At 43.1% G+C, this 15,993-nt stretch overlaps 1 protein-coding gene across 2 annotated transcripts in view; it reads left to right on the forward strand.

Annotated features, from left to right (window-relative positions):
• Positions 1 to 1,043: 1,043 nt before the first annotated feature.
• The window catches only part of lnx1 (ligand of numb-protein X 1), a 34,324-nt gene continuing 19,374 nt past the window's right edge, over positions 1,044 to 15,993 (forward strand). Inside the window, exons 1-2 of one of the 2 annotated variants that reach the window (XM_075484700.1) lie at positions 1,044 to 1,331; positions 7,281 to 7,797. In XM_075484700.1, coding sequence (XP_075340815.1) covers positions 7,343 to 7,797 — 455 coding nt within the window. In that variant the 5' untranslated portion in view covers positions 1,044 to 1,331; positions 7,281 to 7,342. Of the gene's footprint in view, positions 1,332 to 7,280; positions 7,798 to 12,251; positions 12,419 to 15,993 lie in introns of those variants that run through there. The other variant, XM_075484701.1, reaches the window with a different exon arrangement.

Here is a 15,993-nt window from a genome sequence, read left to right on the forward strand (position 1 = left end):
TGCTTGGGAAGCTGTTTAAAAATATTTTCACTTTCAGGCTCTAGATGATAAGATTATGCATATTCATAATTTGCTTTACACGTTGAGTGGGTGCAGACATCTCACATTAGCAGACTAGCATGCTCGCAGTAACAAATGCAAATTAATAGTATGATATCAGCATCAAACATTACTTATTACTTATGCCCTTATGTGACGATTTCTAAAAGATTTGGAAATGTAAAGGAGACCACATCTGAAATTTTTTAAAAATCGCAGTTTTTGTTCAAGACCAGTCACGCGCAGGGCTTTGTGAAAGTAGCTGTTGTCAAAGAGAAGCAAACCACAACAAAAAAATAAAGCCCGACACAAGCAACAAGGATTTAAGAGTCTGTCTGTATGTGCACAAGTTTAAATACTTGCTGTGCATGGTTACATTATCCAAGACTTTTGTATTTGATTTAGATTTTGGGCTTCATGTGAAAGAACAAGATTCTCGTCTTTGTTTCAGTAAATGGTCTGGAGTAAATCAGTCTGTGTGTGTGTGTGTGTGTGTGTGTGTGTGTGTGTGTGTGTGTGTGTGTGTGTGTGTGTGTGTGTGTGTGAGTGTGTGTGTGTGTGGGTGGGTGGGTGGGTGGGTGTGTGTGTGTGTGTGTGTGTGTGTGTGTGTGCGTGTGTGTGTGTGTGTGTGTGTGTGTGTGTGTGTGTGCGTGTGCGTGTGTGTGTGTGTGCGGGTGTGTGTGTAAAAGGCTTTGTGAGTTATTACATCTTCATTGTTTTCTGGAAGAGGTCCTGTCAGAACCTGTGGCTTAAACCTCTGGTGCCCTTTTGCTTGACATTTCAATCTTTCATAAAAAGACATTTTCTAGTTTGTGAGTAGAACAGGTGCACTTTAGAAAGACATTTCAGCTGCTTTTTATTTAACCGTTCAGTCCCCCACTTCATGTTTCTGCTCCATGCTAATGAAAAATCCAGTTTCTCCCTAACTTCCAAAGCAGGTTTGGGCAGTTCTCCTGTTTACCTTTTCTGACCCCGCCCCTCTGTTCGAACACTTCCTGATCACCTTGACCTGTCAGAGATGAGGAAGCTCTGAGCTCACGCAGGAGCACTGCTCCTCATATTGGATTTGAGTTGGAGAATTCCCAGAAGACCGACTTCAGTATAAAATTTCTCCACCTGAAGATTGAACAGCCAATCGGCGGGATCCCTGGCTGGAACAAAGTCCCCTTTCGTGAGTCATTTAACTCTCCTTCCTCTCCACCTCTGCTGTGGTGTAATGTTACACCCACTGCCAGAATTTACCTGCCGCGGTGAACAGCAGTGTTGAAAGTGAACTTCGCTGGTGAAGTTATGTAAGTATACTTTCCCATTTCAAGTCTTTTCAGGTGTGTTATTGCCACAAAAAAACTTCACTGATTAAACTGATTATTTCCGCAGTCACAAAACTTTGTTGCAGAGCATGTTACAGGTGTGAGTTGTTTGCATGGGAGTCATAAAGGGTAGTTACAACTTTATTGTACTTGTAGGGTTTTCTGTTACCGGCCTGGTCTAATCTGTTAGGAGCCACTCAGCCATTCTAATATTAGAGACACTTCACAGAGGCTCACAGCTGCCCACAGCTGTTCACCCAGACTGAGGTGTCAGGTCTGGCTCAGACTCGCTGTGGAGATTACTATAAATTTAGAGACAAGCCTCCATGCACAGACTAACAAATACGCAAGAGCTTTGTGTAGAAATTAGTGAAAGGGTTAGAATTATAGTACACATCCTATATACTCCCTCTATATGGAACAAAATGTGCCAGAACACTGACAGTTCTTTGTGTTCTGTAATGTTATGTAACATTGAAAGTGGGTCTTGATCTTAATGAGTCAGGATTATGACAGAAAAAAGTATTTGAAAATATGAATAGATAAAGGATTCCATAATTTTGCATTTTCGGTGAGATTTTCAAAATACCATCAGTGGGACGCAGAAATTAGTCATTGTGAGGTTTTTAGATGGGAGCATCTTGCAAACACCGGAATCAACTTTCTAATTATTTATGCACATATGTGTCACCCTCTAATGTGTCCTGTTACATAGAAATACCACCTGACGTTTCTGTTTTTCTGTTGTTTTGTTGTGTCTGGTAACGAAGCAGATGTCTAAGGGCAAAGAGAAAAAATGGCTTACTGGCATATTCTTTTTGCGTTTCAGGGCATGTCTGAACACAACAGACTATGCAGGAATCTATGAGTTGGATTTGATATACACACTTGGTGCCTTTAACTCTTGGCTGCCTCATGGCTGTTTGTGCTTACGGTTCATGGTTATTGAGCTATTTGAAATAACTACTGTAGTACTAAATAAGTAGTACTATTTTAAGTTTTTTTCATGATATGATGACTGACTGATAAGATCATAAGTTAGCTCTTGTTCACACCGCCTGAGTCTGGGCCCTGTCACTGTGTGTCAGCCGTTGAATTAGTTTCTTCTGAAAATGACTCACAGAATAGTTTATTGTTGACAATGCGACACCACACCTGCTACAGGTGCATTCCTTACCAACTAAAGTATCTAATTAACACAAGAAATCGCTCTACTTTGTCTCTAAAAGCAAACTGGACCTTTAATCATAAGGGTGTGTTTTGTTTGATTTATACAGATATTTCTGAAATTACTGAGCATGTGTTTCTGTGTACATGGCAACATGTTAGCTCATTGTTGAAAGGAGGAATGCTGATGCAGGCACAGTTACCTTGTTACAGGGTTGTTTTTCACAGTCAATCGTTAGGAAAAGAAGCTGACCTTGCACAGTCTTGTGTCATTATTAACTTAACATCTCAGATCACAGGAAAGAAAGCTGAGACAGAATCAAAAGCTGTATTTACATAAAATTTGCAATGTGTGAGGAAGTATAGTATAGACAACGTAAAACAAACAACTCCCCTGCTCTCAAAGGTTGAAAAGCTTGACATGACTGTGGTTAAATGACAAAGAAAGAGCTGAAGTCTCACTGTATTTACATAGACTCTAGTCTATGAAAAGATTGCTTTTTCTTTCACTCTGCAATCAAAGCTGAAACAGAAAAGCTGTAAGGACATAAGAAGAATTATGGACCCTCAACGCCCCACCTTGCTCCTCTTTGTTTGGATACTGAATTGTCAGAGTCGTTATTAGTAAAGCATCAGCAGTATGTCAAAGTTCAGCTACTCTAATGTATTGTCTTTAGCATAAGCAGTGGTCCAACTGGAATGTTGTAACACTTTCATCCTTTCACTTTAAGGATTGAGAATAAGCCAGAGAGCTGATGGTCCTCGGGCACGGGTGTTTGCTTTGAATATGCGATTCTGAAAAGTGGGTGTGTGGAGGCAGACGGGTTTTTTCACCTCTGCCTGTAGTTACATGCATTTGTGCGCAGGAGAGAATTGTTATTGCATGATCCTCGTTCCAAACTCAAACTGTAACAGTTATTGGGTTCAGGTTTGGCAGTTTCAGTGCTGCAGACGTTATCTATGCTTTTAGACAAATGTAACATACAATACGATTCTTTTGATCTGTTTTGTCATTGTTAGGGTGACATTGCTTTCCTATTTGCAACACCAGAGATTTTCGAGCCAGCTTCTTACTGATATCTCCGGATGACCTCAGAGTGAGACAGTGTGTGACTATAGTTGTGTTGCTCTCCACTCGCACTATGGGTACATTCATATGGTGGTGCCTCATTGAAGGAGCCATTCTTAATGTGTTGTAAACAAAACAGAGATTTCCTCAGCATACTTTTTGTATCAGGCCCTGCATCTCCTGCTTTCAACCCAGATATTCTTCCACCAAAATTTCAAGCGGTGAGAGCGCATCCCCAGAAGAGAATCTCCTGCAATGAAGTGCATGTTGAACTGTCACTGTAGAAAACGTCCGGGACCAAACTGTCAGCACATTTCTCGAAAGATCCGGAATGTTTATGTGTGACAACGGCTTTGAGGGATATTATGCTGAAGAGAGCGTCAAACTAGTTTCACTTTTAATTTTCTTTAAATCCCTTTTTTTCATGTTTCCATCTCTTCCTGGCAGACACTGGCTCTCTGTCTCTGTCTCTGTGCTCAACTCCACAGATCAGGCCAGACCTCAGACGCGGCAGGTGCCACAGTGTGTGATGAATCAGCTGTGTCACCACAAGTTCTCAAAGGGAAAGTTCATCTTTGTTAACACTGCTCAGCCTCCTCTTATTAGTTGTCCCCTCCCAAAAACATCAGGGAAACTGATTTGTATGGCCGTCACACGTCGCTATGTGCTGACTTTGTACTGATTATATATAAAGAAGATTTCTACATGCACTGACACATAATTGTATGCGTTAGCGTACTGGGTTGCACACCAAAGTCTACTGTTTTCTGTGCTTTTCAAAAACTACTTACCAAGAAAGAGTGCAAGATCATGGGAATGTGTTCAATTAAAACGGAACGAGCTCTTGCGTTACAATTTAAATTTGTTGACTTCACAACTTTTGCTGTTGGTGGTGTTTTTTAACAAGATCTAGTGTCTCATTAAGCAGCCAAGACCCAGTAGTGGGTCCAGAAACAAAGCAAGTGGAGCGCCAACAAGATTGCTGTTGCCAAGGTGACGTGTGCCTGACTGAGCCCATCTGTTTGTGTCCATGTGCTCGAGGAGCCTGTTGTCGACATGACGTGTGCACTGGCAAGCTTGCGATGCAGGGCACAATGTAAACCTGACAAACAGTAAACAATAACTTGGATTGATTAAAATCATGCCATGTTCCTCTATGGATTAACAGTGATGAGTGATTGTCATGCAGCCCACTGAGCAGAGAGCTGGAGACTTATCTGTGTGGATTTGTGTCTGTAGTGGTGGCTGAGATGAGTAATATTGATGTTTTGGAGAAAAAAAATCTCTGGTGCGGTATCACCCGTCCTTTCCAGTGGTGAAAATCAAACAAACTGAGGAAAATAAGAGACTGCAGCACTCATCAACTGCTGCAGTTCTTTGCAGTCATCATGTTTGTGAAGAGGAGAAGACCCCAGCGTTCCTGCTCTCTTCAAGCGAAAAAGCTTATGAATACTTTCTCACCGATAATCTCACTGATAATCATTTTCCCCCATGTCCTTTTCTTTTGTTTTACTAAAGTAGTGCTCTTAAGCTCACTTTTCAGGGACCTTACTTTATTTTTATTTTTATGCTTATTTACAATTAGCTCTTATTCACTGTGGAGTTTTGACTCGTGGCTGCTTACCTTCAGTATCTGCTCATGTTTCAGACGTCAATGATTTGTCAGCACTTCCACTAAAGAGACGTTTCCCCATCTAAACATCTCACATTGTTTCATTTTCATCACATCAATGAAACAAAATTGTCTCATATTACCTGCTACTACATGACAAAGGCTGAATCTTAAAGGTATATTGGGGTATATATGAAGTAGTGATGTCTGAAGCACTTATAAGCAGTCAAGGTTATACCTGCAGTAGACAGAGGTCAGGTGCTCTCACTTCAGTGAAGCACGGAGGAAATCTCGCAGGGGAGCTAAGCTTAGGCCTCAACTTCAGCACAAATTATTTTTTAGATGGGTATGTTTCCTTCTGTTTGAAAAAAATGTCTCCGTCCCGATGAAAAATTCCTACGAACCACGAAACATCCACAGTCACGACACGTCAAAATAAACGAGAAGAATATTCTGAGCCTGCCTCAAGAGCTGATTCTCCTTGGGCAAAACCTTCAGAATCAGTTTGTGCGATGGCAAAGTCAAAAGACAAATATAATTTGTTTGTGTGGACAGACGATGAAATGGAGTTGTTGCTCAACTTTACGTCACAGTACAAGACAATGAAAGCCCAGGGAAACATTAGAAAAACCGGTTTGTCTGTGCCATTGTTGTCATGGTTTCCATTACACATTCATTACACAAAGCAACAGCGGACGTGCACAACTTGTGCTGAGATGCCCAAAATATCTGTTTGTTGTGCACACACAGATACAATGAGAACTGAGTTTTTTCACAATGGAAAGCATTTCTAGAAAAAATAAAATCTCAGTTATTTTGACTAAAGATGTCGTTACATATAGATGAGAGATGTATGCACAGAGGACAAAGTTGATTTCACAATATACCTCGGTTACTGTGGACGGGGCCGTGAAGCTACACACAAGGGCATTCACATAAGAACATTTGATTTTCACCCTGTGTCATGCACGGCTGCACGGTGGTGTGGTGGTTAGCACCATTGGCTCACAGCAAAAGGGTTGCTGGTTTGAATCCCGGCTGGGGCCTTTCTATGTGGAGTTTGTACGTTCTTGCTGTGTATGTGTGGTTCTCTCTGGGTACTCCAGCTTCCTCCCACTGCCCAAAAACATGCATGTAAGGTTAACTGGTGACTCTAAATTGACCCTAGGATGGACTGGCAACCTGTCCAGCATGTACCCTGTCTCTCATCCATTGACAGCTGGGATAGGCTCCAGCCCCTTTGCAACCCTTACATTAAGTTACATTAAGAGTTACATTAAGCAAATGAATGGACACTGTGTCATGTTTTGCAGCAGGAACTTATTTACTTTGTCACTATTTTCCCAACTAGAGCATGTCTGTGTTGCCCTGCATCATTACCTGCATTGTGGCTGGACAATATATCCCACTGATGATCAGTCCAGCAATCTAATTCCAAACTAATTGATAATAATAATACCAATTAGAGGAAAATTTGTAAAAAAAAAAAAAAAAAAGTAAAGAAAACCCTGCACAAACTTACACTTACCATATTTCAAATATTTGCAAAACTAATACCTAGCTGTCCAATAATCTCTGATGAGGGATATCAGGGGTAGGATATTTTGACCACCATGCATATAATGATTCAGAGCAACATGGACATCAGTTGAGAAAAGAGTGAGACAACTGTCAGATTCTAAAGTGATGTGATGCTGAATTGATTATATATTGCTTTCATTGTAACTGCTCTAGTAAATTCTAAAGCTTTGAGATATTTATGGGAAAAGTCGCTCTTTTGGGGTCCCTTTTTTCAGTAACTCTTAGTTTAGCTCCCATTTGAGAATTCCAGGTCTCCAGGACAAAGGTCCCACATCTTCTTCCGCCACGCCTCCAACCAGTGCAAGCTGGCAGCCACTCCAAAGATTCAGATATATTAGATTTATACTTATCCATGGTTTGCAAAAGTGTCAAACAATATTTTTTAAGGGCTAAACTAGCATATAAGGTTGTTAAATCTGACTCCATTTTGAGTGCCAGCTGTGATGTTGATCTTTCTGGAGCCCTTTTACAGCTTTATACTCACTGTACTTCTAATCCTCAGATATCTTCCCGTCTAATGATCCTACCAAATCCAACATGGTGTAGCCAAGTCATGCCTTCCAAATGAGCATACAGGAAGAGAGCGTACAGCCTGACGTTGCCACGGCGATGGCCGAAGCATCGGCTCCTCCTCTCTCCCCATCGGAGTATGGACTCTTGTCTCCGCCCCCTGACCTGTGCGCATCATGCGGCCACAGTCACAAGCTGGAGGAAAACCATGAGTACCTCTACAAGGACGAGGTGGACGATGACCTTGTCTGCCACATCTGCCTGCAGCCGCTCATCAGGCCTCTGGACACGCCCTGTGGACACACCTACTGTCAGGAGTGTCTCACCAGCTTCCTGCTGGAAAGCGATTTCTGCCCTGTGTGCCGCACGCCCCTCATGCTGCAGAGCTGCAGGAAGCCTAGCCTGCTGGTGCACAAGCTGCTGGACAAGCTGACTATAGCCTGCCCCTTCATTGACCATTGCACTGACACCTTGCCTCGTGGTGAACTGGAAGACCACATCAAAAACAGGTAGGCTGGAGAAACAGTTCAACCACCTACTAAAGAACCTAAGGTACAATCCATAATCTTATCAAACATGTAAGCAAGCACTTTAGCCTCTGTCTTTAGTTTTCTGTCTCTCCTGTTTGTTCTTGCTGTCTGCTATAAAACCACGCTGACCTGCAGTAAACACCCACTCTAAGTTTCCCACCCTCTTTTGCCCGTCATCATTAACCTGCAGCTCCAGTCCCAAAGCGGAGAGCTCCTCCTCCAGCCAGGTTTTCATCTAACCAGGCCCAGCTCCTCTGCTTATATGTCATTAAAAGGTAGTTCTTTGGTGTCTCTCAGTGTTGGTCTACTTTCACTAATGCTCATTAACGCTCCCTTCGCCCTACTGCTGGGATAATTAGTGTGTCTCACCAAACATCGCACACAGGCAGCAGAGGCTTTCCTTTCCATTTGCATTTAAAACTTCCAAACACAAGTTGCTCAAAGCATACACTCATCTCACATGCTTCTTCTTCTCTGTATTTTCACCACTCAATTCCCTCATGTAGTGTGAATGTTATAATGAGGTGTGGCTCTCTGAGACCGTCTCCCGGAAGGATTCGGCTGCTCTCCCATAGTTTAAGAGCGTTATCTGTGGAGGTGAGGGGCCATGTCCACAGAGATGACTCTGCACATTGTGTGCAGGGATGTAAAAAGGTTTCAGTGAAATATCCATTTTCAACCTTTCTATCACGCTCCGGTGGCTGTGACAGTAAATTAAGTGTACTTCAGGTTGAAGAGTTTTTGTTTAACAACGCTGGTTAGCATTCTTGGAATGACATATTGAGTTTGAAACAGTTCAAAGTAAGACTGATGATAAACTTAAGGAGACAAAAAGTGGAAGAAGTGTCTTGTTATCATGGTATGCAAGCAGGGAGAAGTTGGAGCGGCTTAATGGGTCAAGCAAATGTCAGATGTAAACTCAGGAGACTAGTTATCGCATCTAATTTCCATACCAATGACTTTTTTCCAACATGGCCACAAACTTCTCTACACATCTACCAAGAGGTTATTATTTGAACTTGGACTGCCAAAATCTTGCAATAATGATACAATGTAGTTCCGTGAAATTGACCAAGTCACTGGTCAACTATTATTTTTACACAAGAGAGTTGTATTTTGATGTTTAAGTGGCAGTGACTAGATGTCAAGCCACGTTATTCCGGTGCACTTTAAATATTTTGGTGTCATTTGTGGAGCACATGTGCATTACTTAGGGTCCCCTACTTGTTAACTGCCTTTACCTCTTTTTTTGCACAGTATCTACTGTGTTAATGTTACTGAAATCAAAACGCAAGCTCACATCTACATTCTTTCTGACAGCATGAAATTCTAAAATGCCTTTTATTGCAGAGTCGGAGATGTGCTATTCTGTCATTCTTAAAATTTGTATGAGACATACCAGTCAGATAAAAGTCAGCTCTGCCGAGAAAGGTTTTCCCATCCCAGAAATGATGGACACTCAGAACAGGTATTATAGCAATGAAGCCAATTTAGACATCGAGATGAATCTCACAAACTACGTGTATGACATCACTCTTCTCTCTGCCTGTATTTTGGTGCAAATGATAACACAGTGCATCGTCCCTGGCTGTTGCTACCCCAAAGTCTGGCAGCGGGTCAGGAACTGTAATGACTGAGACAGCCTCACCATCTGGTCAGAGCTGATTTTATACTAATCTAATCATTCATGACCTTTACTGGCCTTTGGATGGAGGAATTGTCATTCAGTACACATCTACTTTAATCAAATACAAAATCTTAGCTACAGTATGTGATCTGTGGCGTTTCTTGTCAGCTTTGTTACTTTGTGCTTTAAGGGCTTGCAAAGAATTCAGACACAAAGAACCCAACTCTTTAGCTGTGGCATATTCTTTTCTTCTTCTTTTTGTAGCCATTTACAGGTCACTACATGCGCACGAGTTGCCTGTCTGTAAAGCTTAAAACCGCTTTTCTCTCTTTCACGTATTTTTTTATTAGTCAAGTCATTTTTGTGTGTGTATATTTTCCGAAATATTACTTCCTTGAGGCTGGATGGTGGTGAGGTGGTTAGCACCATCACCTCACAGTAAGAGGGTTCCAGGTTCAAATCCTGTCTGTGGCTGGGGCCTTTCTGTGTGGAGTTTGCATGTTCTCTCTGGGTACTCTGGTTTCCTCCCACTGCCCAAAAACATGCATGTCAGGTTTATTGATGATTCTGAATTGTCCCAAGGTGTGAGCGTGCATGATTGTTGTTTTTCTCTGTGTGGCCCTGTGATGGACTGGCAACCTGTCCAGGGTGTACCCTGCCCCTCTAACCCAGTGACAGCTGGGATAGGCTCCAGATTGTCCCAGAATATGCTGCATATTTGAAAATAAAAAAAATTGACATCCAAATGTGAGGAATTGCCTGCTGTTAGCGGGAAAATAACCAGATGAGAGAGAATGCGTATACACGTGTAAGTTATGATGCCTTTTTTGAGAGATGGAGTTAATGTGTGAGTGCATGAAATGACTCCTGAGGGGCAAACCGGCTTCTGTTCACAAAACTGCATCCTGTCACAATCCAATTACTTTTCCATTTCCTGTGAGCCCTGTGGTCTTGTTGCAGTGCGCTCTGTTCAAATACCACAGGACAACTTATGCCTCAGTATGCACGGACGCATATGCATTAACACACAGGTGCGCATGCCAGCAAAGCTGGCCTGTAACCACACTACCTCCATCCATGAAATGTTCATTCAGACAGGGTATTTACACCAGTTAAGTGACTATCTCGAGGGTAGCAGACGGAGTTACGTAAATTGGATAACAGTAGGGAAGAAAAGATAAAAGAAGAAAATAATTGTGAAAAGAAAAAGGAGAGGAAGCCATTCAAATTTTTTTTTACTATTAATGAAAACCTGCTTGCCATAATACCGAAGTGTTAAAATAAACAGTACTGGCAAAGGGTTTATGGGTAAGATTAAACAGAAAGGAATGAAAACAGATAAGACATCCTGTGTTTCCGACTCAAAGTTTTTTTTTTCCCTCTCATACAGCCAGATGAAAGAGGCAGAAAAGGATGAAAGCAATCCTTCAACACTTCAAACAACCTCCCAACTATTAGCATCTGTCTTATGTTTTTATAATCAAGTCAAATCTTCAGGTCAATGCTGGTTGCTGCCATCAACGCCTATCACAGTGTGTCAACACCTCTCTCCCTCCCCAGTTCCCAGATTCTGGCACAATCAATCAAAACAGGTGGTGATGGCCAATAGGTTTAACCTTTGATATAATGAATTACCGATTACCCTTTATCTTTCACTACCTCTTTGCATATTGTAATACTGAATGAAATTGTAGATGAATGACTGGGTGAGTCAATCAAATCTTCAATTGATTCATTAAAGACTCACTCCAAATCCTCTCCTTTCTATCCTCATCTTTCTCATTCATGTCACTTCAATGAAAACAAGCTCCTAACGCTAACCCTGCAGAGATTACTGATTTGCCTGTATGTTTTGGTCATGCTCTGCCTTTTTATTTTTATTTTTTATTTTTTTCCCCACTCATGTAGGAAAGATTCTTTTGAGCGATCAGACCAATCTGCTGCACTGGGAACAGTCCATCATTGAAGAGAGGTGGAGGGTATGGAAGGCAACATTTTCCTCCCCTCCCCTCTATCCTCTCCATCACGGGGGCCACTGTATGTGCAGGCGGCAGGGGTAAATGCAGAGGTGGTATGTGTGTGTATACATGTCTGAGGGTGTATGTGTGTGCATACATGTGGAAAAGGCAGAGCCAATCAGAGCAGCACCAGGTAGCTTCACCCCCCCATCTCATTTTGGTCTGCTCCATCCCCCCCTTCAGTGGTTTCTGCTGCAGTATAAGTCACAGCCTGCGCTGTTCTCTCTGACATACACACACACACGCACACACACACTCTCACTCACAAAGGGAGATAGACATGCACACACGCATACGAGCACAAATCCTCTTACAACTCGCCAGTGCCCAGAGCAGATTAAGGGGCTGCACATCTCAAATTGTATTCCAAATGTGCCACCTTTGCATGGGTCTCCTTCCTCTTCCTCCTGCACTTTTTCCTCCTCCTGCTGTGCCACAACGGGACTTCTCCTCTGCACCTGCTTCTGCTGCTTCTGCTGCTTCTTCCTCCTTCGCTCCGTCTTCAACCTCTGGCAACTGGCCCATTTGCCTCTGCGGCTGAGATGACCAGGCAGCCGGCCTGAGGCGGAGGAAGAAACTCGCACAGACAGAAGTAGAGAAGGGGTGGTGGAGAACAGAGGGGGGAAAGAGAAGCTGAAAAGGTAGGAAGTTGCATCTGAGAGCGCTTCTGTGGAAGGAAGGCAGGCGAGGAGGAGGGGAGGGGGAAGTCAGCACGGCCAGGGTCGGAGAATTGGAGGTGGAGGAGGGGGAGGGAGAGGAGGGGGGGACCAGGAGAGGAGACAACCACAGTTCAGAGAGAAGAGAACAAGGGAACCGAGAGTTGGGGGGGCGGGGAAGGAAGGAAAAAGAGCTGAACGTTGATCATGAAGGCTCTGTTGCTGCTGGTTTTGCCCTGGCTCAGCCCGGCCAACTACACAGACAATTTGGGCAACCTGCACATCCTCTATTCAGAACTGTGAGTACAACACTCAGCCTCCTCCTGCATCCTATTCACCAGCATCACCCCATCCCTCCCATCCATCAACACATCCTGCAGCTGTGAAGGTGCTGTTGTACGTTTCCCTCACTTCCAGCAGCCATCTGTTTGTGTGTTCAGGCAGCACACTCATGCGTGTAGCAGTGTTTACCTCGTGATCATCACATGAAGAGTCAGGGTGTTCCTCTGTGTTGTGAAAAAGAGCAGCAAATAGCTTCCGGACGCTTTGGTCACTGGTTGCCGTGGCACTGGGATGCAGCAGAGCCAGCAGGTAGTGCTTTGTGCTGTTCGGGACAGTTTGGATGCTACAGAGCAACACTGCAGCATGGCATCTCTCCCTTTCCTAGTCTCTCCTCAGCAGCACGTGAGTGAGTGTGTAACTGCTGTATTGATGGGAGCAAAATGTCAGCACGCATTCGCTCCAAGCTATGAACTTTAAATACTATATGTACATTGAGTCTGGCACAACTGTTACTACTGTGTGGTTGTTTGTGGAATAGACTTCCCCCTCAGCACTAAAAATTTATGGTTTGCTTCTCTGGCATCGCATCAGTGCACATAACACAATCTTTTATGCACACACAAAATTCATTCAATCAATTCATTTTTCATTTAAAAAAATTGTGCAATTCTGGGCCATTACAGATGCCGTGGTTAAATTATAAAATAAATAAATAAATTATACCAGTCATTTTTCTGGGTTTTTTTCCCTTTAATTACAGTGAAACAATGAAATATACATAATGAAAAATAACTGAACAAAAGAAGTACAACTAACCTTGAATTGGCACAATTTCTTTCATACAAATGCATGAAAAAATTACACGATTATGATCCTTCCACATGAAAAGATCCTTGTACTTTTCAAAAGACTCTTTGGCCTGGGAAACCATTGCCAGCTCAGTCACTTTTTAGTGTTTGCTGTACATGCTCCAACAATATCTTTTGTGGCCATCAAAATCAAAGGTAAATAAATCTGGTCAGTTTGAGGTCAGTGAAACACCATCAGGACACACCAGATATATATCTGCCTTCCATCGGTTGATGTTATCCTATTTGCTGATCGGCTGATTGTGAATAAGCTAAATAATGGACAAACTGATCTAAATGGATACATTCATCAACTTCGCTTTCAGCATGAATAAATAATGCAATGTTTAAGTGATCCTTTCACACCACACTATACGTCACACTGCCTTTAATCTAGGCTCCTCTTCCTCTGGACAGTGTTTTGAGCTCTGTATTGGCCCCCAGACATTCATTGTGTGGGAGCTAATGTTGACTACATTCAGCAGCTCCATGTGGAGCCCGAGCTCTCTGATCCCTGAGCTGGTCTTCTGCTCTCTTTTCCAGTGTGACGGAAATGTCCCATTATACTGCATGAATACATGGAACAATGGAGCGCCAAGCAAATCCACCACATTATATTGTATGCTCTCTTTCCGCTGAGTGGGGCTTTAGCTGTTGCAGACACCAGGAGCCCATGTTAGACAGCAATAGATGCCAAAGCTGAGAGGAGGAGGGGGGGGGGGTAAAATGGGCTGATGAGGCTAGAAAATGAAAAGTAGAAGAGATACGGTCCTTACGTTTGAGTGTATGTGGAAAGAATGACAGATGGATGCAAGAAGAATGGAAAAGATGTGGATGAGTGTTACAGCAGAGGAGAGAAGCGAGGGGAGATGAAAGAAGACAGCAGGTTTTAAGGTCACTTCCTGTGCCTATACCTTCCATCTGGCCATACATACGGCTGCCATGGTGATGGCACCAAGCACGCCCAGTATGTGGGCTTGTTTGTAAATAAAATCCTTGGCGCTCAGGAAACCCACAAAGTGAGGGATATTGACAGTGCGTGTTGTGGAGTGTTTCTGTGCCGGTGACAGTGAGGTTTTTTGCTGATTATGACATGACAGAGAGAGAAACCAGGAGCAGACAAACGCGGACGTGGTGTTTTTCTGCCTGACTAGAGAGCAGTGGCACACCATTTGTCTTTATCCATACTGTTGACAGCAGCAGCCTCCAGCTCCGCCTGTGCAAGGACCGCCTCTCCCTGCCTCCGTTTTCTCCGTCCCCCTCTCCCTCCCCTCTTTCTTTTTCTGACGTCTTTCAATTTATGTGATGGCTACAGTTAGTTTATATTACGTGGAAAACGTGAGAGCAGCTGTAATCCGTCTCACTCACATCACTATGCATGGTCTGGCTTGTACACAGACTATGTGTAGATGTAACCAGCATTGCAAAGGGAGAACACGTTTTTCTTTGTGATAGAATGCTACAATATCTATATTGCAATGAACACAACACCGCCACAGAGGGGAGAGCAACTGGGTTATCATATTCTTCCTGTAAACACACACACTAGACTTTGCTCATTCCCTCCCCCTGCGCACATGGCCTCCCTTGATAATAAGAGTGCAGTGCTGTAGAGTATTTATGATTAATCTGTATTCATTTCTGAGTCTGGGCTGAAATGTCTTAAACACTATGATTAGCTTAGCTTCTGTCCTTTCAGCCCTCATCTCAGAGGTGTTTGATCACAACGAGATGTGCGCTCTCCCAGTGTTCCGGACATCTTCAGCATGGACGCATCCTAACAGGATTACCCACCCGGCCGCCGCTCACTCATTGAGTCTGAACAATACCAATCATTTGTTTATACCAGGTCTGCCCGAGTCAAAGGCTAAGCACCATGCAATGCCCTCTTCGGCCTCATGTGTGCTGGAAGTTTGTGCTAATTAGACCTTTGTCTGGATTAAATATTAATCCCTGTTCTGAAGTCAGGCAGCCCTCCTTGTCAAATAGAATTTAGCAGGCCCAAAATACTTTAAGACCAGTAGGAGAGTGGCCTAGGGATGAAAAATCAGATTTCCACCTACCCCCTTTCACCACTTGTGCAGCTTTTAAAAAGAAAAATCTAAGTTATGACTCCTTTGCTTGGTTTGAAGCATATTCGGTGAGTCTATCATTAGAGTTTTCTTTTTATGCATGGGTGCACTGAGTCAGCGAGCAACAGCACAGTCAAACATGAGAGGATGCAGAAGAGAAAAGGATGTTTAAAACACAGAATAAGCTTGAATCTCAGATTACACTCCACATAAAACAACAACAAACCAAAATACAGATTTGACTGTGAGGTGTGCAGCATTGGTACACAGTCACAAAGAACAGCTGAAATGTGCATGTGTTCATTTATTCATGAGGACAAGTGAGCAGTAGGTCAGAGCGCCTTCATGTCAGATGTGTCACTGTTCAAGCAGAAAGACAGCAAGGTGAACAGGTGTCAGCATCCGGGAAATGCTCAGAGATGGGACTGAGTTTGGTATTTCATTAAAAAAGCATTCTGCTTAAGTCAAACATCTATTTGTTTCCGCAGTGCAGCATGTTTTCATATCTGTGCTGAATCATTCATATCAGGTGCCCTACTTTCTTAGCTGGATCACTGAGGATGGGTGTATTATGAAAGTAGGTGTCTGTTAACCTTTGCCTCTGGCTGGCTAAAAGTCTGGCTGCTGTTTATGGGGTTTTGAGGCTTGACATGTTTAACTTCTTCAGCCTCC

This window comes from Odontesthes bonariensis, chromosome 15, assembly GCF_027942865.1.
Source record: "Odontesthes bonariensis isolate fOdoBon6 chromosome 15, fOdoBon6.hap1, whole genome shotgun sequence".
NCBI lineage: Eukaryota > Metazoa > Chordata > Actinopteri > Atheriniformes > Atherinopsidae > Odontesthes > Odontesthes bonariensis.